The sequence below is a fragment of the Colletotrichum karsti genome (assembly GCF_011947395.1).
Source record: "Colletotrichum karsti strain CkLH20 chromosome Unknown Scaffold3, whole genome shotgun sequence".
Taxonomy (NCBI): Eukaryota; Fungi; Ascomycota; class Sordariomycetes; order Glomerellales; family Glomerellaceae; genus Colletotrichum; species Colletotrichum karsti.
The window spans coordinates 74,938-82,478 of record NW_024065903.1 but is presented as its reverse complement, the minus strand read 5'-3'; the positions used below and the strand labels follow the sequence as shown (position 1 = coordinate 82,478).

General features: G+C 55.5%; 1 protein-coding gene across 1 annotated transcript; it reads left to right on the top strand.

The window, feature by feature from the left end:
- Positions 1–4,216: 4,216 nt before the first annotated feature.
- CkaCkLH20_01138 (uncharacterized protein) lies at positions 4,217–6,891 on the top strand (the record flags this gene model as incomplete). The annotated part of the gene is made up of 3 exons (XM_038883857.1): positions 4,217–4,380; positions 4,621–5,028; positions 5,106–6,891. 3 exons carry the CDS (start codon positions 4,217–4,219, stop codon positions 6,889–6,891), a joined length of 2,358 nt encoding a protein of 785 aa, XP_038750449.1.
- Positions 6,892–7,541: the final 650 nt, after the last annotated feature.

The following is a 7,541-nucleotide window of genomic DNA, read 5'->3' as shown; positions in this document are numbered from 1 at the left end:
GTTAACTGCAGGGCAGCAGCAACAACAAAAACAACCGGGCACGTTGCAACATGGATCCTCGATCTTGTCTCACACTACCGCGTCGAGCCTCACCTCGTTCTTTCACGCCTCTCGGCTTTCTTTTTTTCTCACCTGACGCTGCCCGTCGTATCTCCATTTCCATCTCCACGGCCCATCGCAGCTATCCCATCTCGGATCCGATCCTCATCAACGGCAAACAATCGCCTGTCTCAGCGCGGAGATGGAGGAGCCCCTCTGGCCAAGGAACCCGGGACTTGTTGGTGCAGGTCAACCACGCAAGCGTTATTAAGCAGCATTTTTCCCTGCAAATCTTTCCAAATTATCCAGCAGGACCTCCGTCGCCCGGCTCTTCGATGCAACGCAACCCCGGAGAGACCACGGCCTTGACCGAACCGTACCGTTGCAACACTGTGGATGGACTTTCCTCTCCCGAGGCCCAACACAGAAACCGTACCGCACCACACTGACTGCCAACCGCAACCGCGCACTCTCAGAGTCCACCAAGCCCCGGTCCCAACAACACAATGAACCACCCATCCAGGATCCTCGGTCTCAGAGCCGTCTGCTTCATCTTGCCGCCACGGGATCGGGTAACTCTCTTCCACGTTGAATCGTCCGCTGCAGAACTGCAGAACAATGCCAACGAAACGCCCGTCTGACGTTCTCCAGAAACGTACATGGCGACTACGGCCGACGAGGACACGGGAGCACGGGAACCGACACCCTGGGAAGACGAGCGATTGAGGAGCAGCATGTCCGTCTCCAGCCACGAGACGAGCTTGGCCCGCAATGCTAATCGAGTGACCGGCGCCGACACTAATAATTCTCGTTACAACACGCAACCCACGACCACCAACAGGCTCGCATTCCAGAGCCACCTCTCCTCTCTGGCTTGTTAGTGCCTACACTACCGCAGCCGACGGCTGACTGGTGGAGCAGCACCGAGCCCGAACCACAAGTCTCCTTCTTTGACTGTCTAGTCTTGTCTTGCCTTGACAGTCGATCATCAGCTCAAGACTCTGAGAGGCTGCCAAACCCGCCGCCAAGACAAGCATTCTGCCGGCAGGCATTGGCCCTGGATTTCATTGATCCTGGTTATGATGCCACAGTGTCAGCCCGCCAGCCATCCAGCTTCCTCCCTTTTTCTAGCGTTGCGCCAGAATCTGCGCCTCGGCCGCTCTCGTGAAATTGAAATGGCTCACCAGAGCGAAACGATTCACGTTGTCTACAGCTCTGCCCGCTGTATGGCTACAATTACGAGAGTCAAGAATGGACTCTTTTTTCCTCCTCGACGCGCATGCCAAACTCCAAGACCGATGCGGTCCATTCTCCAGGGACTTCGGCAAGCCTCGGCGCGGAGCTCCAACTCTTGACGGGAGTTCCGTCCAGGTCCCAGCTTGCCTTGCCTCGCCTTGCCCTGAGCTGTACTGCGCTGCGCTGCACTGCAATATCTGCACTCTGCACATTGCTGCGCGTTACTGCGCTGCCGGCTGCAGGCCACGACAGGTCCGGTCCAGATCTTCGCAGCCTCCGTACCGTCACAGTGTACCCAAGGGAATGGGATCGACCTAATGAAGACATGCCGGACGCGTCTTATTAGCCTCTGCTATCGCTGCAGGGGACTGCCAACCTTGTCCACCCAAGCCCACAAGGACGTTGCAAGAGCTACTTTGGTCCTCCGAGACAGGCAGGTAGGTACTTTTGCGCCACCGGCGTCCACACCGAACGCCTAGGTACCTTTTCTCTCTATCTTCCGATCTGACATTGGTGGTTCGTCTCGTTTGCTCTGGACAACCCTGCTTTCTATTGTCTACAACGCTGTTGGAAGACCAGCCGGATCTCATCGAAACTCAAACTCTGGTCCCCAGGTCTTCATCTCAAGTCTACCTGTCGGGATACTTCCATATACAGCCATGCACACACAGACACACACACACACATCACACATTACAGACTGTTGTGTACCTTCTTCATGTCACCGGTAAAGACTGGCGTGACGGGATATCCTGTCAACGAGGAGTGCAGCGCGCAACCCCGCGCCGAGATCCACAATCCATTGGAATGAACCAACAACCGGCGTACCGTTCTCGTTATTTCCTTTTCTCTCCCGGCAATCCGAGCCTATCTCATTGCGTCCAATTCGCCATCTGGGCTCGCTCTTTGTGGATCATGGCAAGGGATTTTCGACCCTCATTATGCATCCTTCGAGCTCCAACAGCCAAAATACCGAGAAAAGACACGAAGCGTCTCCTCGCGGCCGCCGGCCCATCGTTATCATTATTCCGCTGCCCTGGTCTTGGCTCAAGGTCCCCGATCGTTCCCGGACACGCGAGGTAGTAGACTCAGAGATGAACGGCAGCGGCAGCAGCAACAAACGCCGTGTCGAACCAGCATCACCCTTTTACCCCGGAAACCATCTCATCTCTCATCCGACCTCTTCAGCACAAAGGATCGATGCCGTCATCTCGTTCCCCTTTGCAACGTCGTCACCAGATTTTGTGCCCTTCTCCAGAACCCGGACCATGCCTCGCACGTTTTCGCCTCTCGCTGCCTCCCCGTCTTATCCTTCCCGTCCCCAAAATCTCCAAGGATCCCCAGTTCCAAGACCCCTTGCTCGCAGCTCCTAGCCATCCCTGACTAGCCCTCCCAGGGCGTCTACCGGGAGTCCTCCATACGCAGTACGGATACCCTCCCTTCGCGGCTTCTCTGTTCTTCGCCAAACTCCCCATGCCACCCCCTCCGCTGCACCTCACCCCGGTCACCCAAGCCCTTGACCCCTGCCAGCATGCAACCAGGATTCCCTCATCGAGCATAACCAGACCCAGCTGCCCCATTTCAGCATCGCTGTGCCTTATTGTGCTGCGACGCTGGATACAGGCCCAAGAGGCCCTATCCGTCAGGCTAATGCCTCGAGGGAATGCAATTGTGCCTCCGAAATACGTGCAATATACGCAGCAACTCGTCTCTTCCCCCCTCGCAACCGTCCACAAGGCCACTGGCACACGCCATGCCGTCGGCGCCGACGACGCGCTAGGTCGGATTAGCTCACTCTTCGCCTTTCGTCTTGGCCAAGTCGACGAGACGGCGGAGAAGCAGTCAAGGGCTTTTGGGAGATGCGCCGCACGTGTGTGCGCCTAGAACGAACGGTACTTCCTACCCGTCGTGTACGAATACACTCGCAGCACTCTATCGGTGCCCCTTCCGGCTCCCTTCCCCAATCTAACGAGCCAAGCCAATCCAGTTTGTTGGTCCTCTTCCTTAGTGTCTCCTTTTGGCCCCTCGGTGTATCTCTCTCGCAGCTCGTTACCCTGAGTGTGGCCGAAGGGGGGCAACTGGCCAACTGCCTCCCATGAACATGTATACGCATATTGAAGTGGATAGGATATGCATTACACACGTTGAGGCGCTCTCCGCGCCTGCCCTACCTTGCTCTGCCCGAAATCTCAAAAGCCACCCGTCTCCATTATATCCTACTCCCACACACCTCTAGTTCTTCTTCTCTTCATCTATCCCACTCTTCTAACTGTCTGGTCATTGCAGTCGGCAGATACGAAGAGGGATAACAACCGCTCTGGTACGCCATCTCGAAACAGCCACCGAGTATATCGAATTCTTCTTCGTGTTCATACCTCTTTGATCGAGTATCCGGGTGTAGGACTTCTCTTCTCTCAACTCACCCCGGGCCGTGGCGTACAAACCTTGATATCAGCTGTGCCATCGAGCTCTTAGCTTGGTTTATTTGGCTCGAGAAACGCCGTCTTCTCAAACTTCGTCCATCCAACCTGTTGGTCAACACTCGAACCTTGAGTCTCGGGCTCGACAATACAACAAGGTATTTCAGGCCGGAAATGCCCATCGGCATCACCTTCAACGGCACCAACTCGCTTTTTCAATGGGTATTCTAGCTTTGGAACCCCACCCTCGTTTGGCCGCCCCAGATTCTCCTCCCGGGCTGGTTAGCCCATCTTCATCCTCTTACTCCTCCAGACCATCTCCTCCTGCCGAAAAGCTTTGGAACGCCAGACTCGGCCCATTATCTCCTCCCATGTCTAACTATGAGCAGAGCTCGACGGCCGATATGGCGACCAAGAGCTCAGAAGACGGTTCTGGACGCAAAGATTCAACCCAGAGCGCCCCTCGTCAACAGCTACCCTCGTTGAGCAGCCTATTCGGACCTCCATCTTCAGTCAGACCGATGCATTCCCCGTCATCTGATCGACCTGGTGGCTACCCGGCTACCTCTCCCCTGGACAGGCCTCGTGTTCCTACAGCCCAAGGTGACCGCGCCTACGCCGGCTCATACTTCCCACCACAGGATTCCCCAGCAGTTTCTCAACCAAGAAGTACCTACGATGCGAGGTATGACCACGAAAGGCAGGGACTGCATGGTCATGGCTTGACTCGTACCTTCTCAGGATCTGGATCTCCGAGATACCGCGAGACGGAATACGGCCGCCAGGAATCCAGACCCGATGTAGGCTTGGGGGGCGGTTGGTCGATGCATCACGAGGCAGGAAAGCACGAATACTCGTTGGTATCTAGAGAAAGCCAACCGCCCCTGCGAGGACCTTATGACAGGCCTTCGTATCACTACTCTAGCCCCAAGGACACCGGGTCTTCCTACCGAGACCAGCGCCCACCGACAGGATCCGGCCTGATGCCAGCAGCGACGACGTCGAGTACAACAAACTCGGAAGGAGTGCCGTCAAAAGACGGCCTCGGCCCCAAGATATGGACCGGCACGCAATTTCTTCCGCGATTTGTCAGAGCTGCTGAGGTCCCTGGGGAAGGCTTGTGCTACTTTTACGATGACGGCAGTCACTGCAAGACAGTCATCGATGGCGAGGCAGTCAATGCTCACTGGGGGGTGACAAAGGCAGGGAAGCCGAGAAAGCGACTGGCCATTGCGTGCGTGACGTGTCGAGAGAAGAAGATCAAATGCGACCCGGATTACCCTCGATGTGTGCAGTGCGAGAAGTTTGGCAGAATTTGCAAATTCAAGAATGCGTAAGTGGTGACTCGACAAGCTATTTCGTCGAGACGCTCTGGAGACCCAACAGACGTTGCTAACCTGTATACTTCAGACCTCGAGGCGGCCACAACACGTCCTCTTCAACGCCCCCCGCAGAGCCGGAAGACATGCGGCGATTGGGAGGCCCGACCAACCCGAACGATTTGCACCGACCTGGCAGCAACTCCAGCGCCTCGGTGTCTCCTCGAACTACTCTACGGCAGCCCAGTCCAGAGCCGCCCATGTCTCACAAGAGGATGCGCCTGGGCTTCGACTCTTATTCACCCATGGCGAACGCGCCGTCGTCGATGAATCGTACGCCCGAAGCGGCAAAGGCCAGCATCTCATGGCAGCATCGTCAGCCTATTGAACTCCCTCCCCTTCATGGGGAGGTGCTCAGCCGAGCATGGCAAACAGATCCGTATGTGTCCGACCCTGAAGCAATTAGCACCATCATCTCCTCCTTCTTCGTACACACCGACAGCACCATGGCCCTTCGTTTCTTGCCCGAAACAGCGTTCAAATCCTGGGTGACCGGTAATGCTCATATCAAGTCTCCAGAAGACCGGATGCTCATCTATAGCATCCTCGCCGTCGGTGTCGCCATGTCAGGGGGGCCCAAGGCCATTGCCCATGAGTACGCCCAAATCGTAAGCTACGCACAGCGACGAGCCGCCACCGGCATTCAACTTGTGCAGGCGCGTCTTCTCCTAGCGCTGTACTTCCTTTCGGTTTCCAAACCAACCGAGGCGATTGAGATCTTATGCACAGCCATCTCGACCGCAATATCGCTCCAGCTCAACCTCGAACTCGAGAAGTCTGTCGAAGCGGGCTTAACGACATTTCCATACAATCTCAGGAGAGCCGGATACGCAGAGACCCGAAGGCGGACGTATTGGGCATGTTTCGAGCTGGAGCGCCTCAACGGAGTGTTCCCGAATCGACTCAGTACATTGAACACCAAAGACATTTTTATCCGCCTGCCAAGCCAGGTCGAGACTTTCGAGAGCCAGGAAGAGTCCGACGCACCTCTCTTCGCGGCAGAAATACTGCGCTCGTCCAAGTCCCTCGAGAAACCATTGTGCCTCTCGTCGTACCTTATCCAGGTTGTGGTCATTTGGGCGGAGGCCATGTCTGATGTGTACAGAACCGCACACAGCCCGCACTCGGCCAAGGCCAAGGACGTGGCTGCTATGGTCGAAAGCACGGCGGAGAGACTGATCAGCTGGCGTGGATCTCTTCCCGAACGGTTCCAGTACAACCCGGGCAACATGGATTTGGCCGCTCAAGACGGTACTCTGAGCACGTTTCTCACAATCCATCTGGTTTACCACCACGGGTTGGTACAACTCCATCGACACGTCTCGACACAAGAAATCGCAACGGGAATTCGGCTGCAGTACCTGACACGCATACACGAGGAGGCAACGCATGTTCTAGACATTACAGGCATGCTAGAGGTGCTGCTTCAAGCCCGGCGGGCTCCGATCAGTGCACCGCCTCTATTCATGAGCTACGTCATCCTGGAGGCAGCTGACGTTCTGACGGCGGAGGGGTCCTTGGACGAAATCTCGGTTCTCCTGGATCGGCTTGCTGTCGCAAGCGCCATCGTCGACGCTGCAAGCACCGTATGGAAAGAAGCTGAGGCGCATCATTCTGCATTGGAAAGGCGTCTTGATGCGCTGCGTGGTCTGCAGGATCGCCTGCCCACCGAAGTGCCTCAAGCTGGCGGCAGGGTGTTTGGTCACGAGGACGAAAGCAAAGACAATATACTGCCTATGGGGAGGTGCTGGCAGTTGGACGATCCAATGGACACGACGTTCCCTAGAAGTATGGATCTCGTATACGGACGAAGCTGAAGCAGCTACCTCGGCACCAAACTTGTTTCTTTTCTTTTTTTCCGTCATGCATTGCATTTATGGCGTCTGGGGGCACGCATGTTCGTTGTCATATTTTTGCTTTTTGTTCACGCTGTCTTGGACATGCTTGGGGGTTTTCAAAAAGCATGCATGATAAGATTATCATGAAGCAGCCGTTTTTGTTTATACTCAGTTCGCTTCCCTAGACTCTTGTCTATGTACCATTATACCCTGTACATGAGAAAACGGTCGGAAACAGGTTACATACTACGGAGTGAGAGCCTCGCGAGGCGAAAGCGAGAGACGAGAGGGGGGGGGAGATGGAAGAATCGGGCATGTACCTACCGCATTGGTAGACAGACAGAACAGCCCTAGGAGCTAAAAAACCAGGCAACAAACAAGAGATGAAGATGAAGACGAAAGAGGGGCAATCAATGATTGATTCACACCACCAATGAATGAATGACTTGGCCGCGATGCTCCTGATCTGACTACACCCCCCCTTGCGTCTTAAGGCAAATGCCCTCTCGTGCCGCGATATTGCAGAATGGAGGGGAATCGGTCTGCATGTCTCAGGTAGGTCGCATAATTTGGCATGCGGGATGCGGCATATGGCATGCATCGGTTCGGCTTTCTCAACGGCGCGTTTG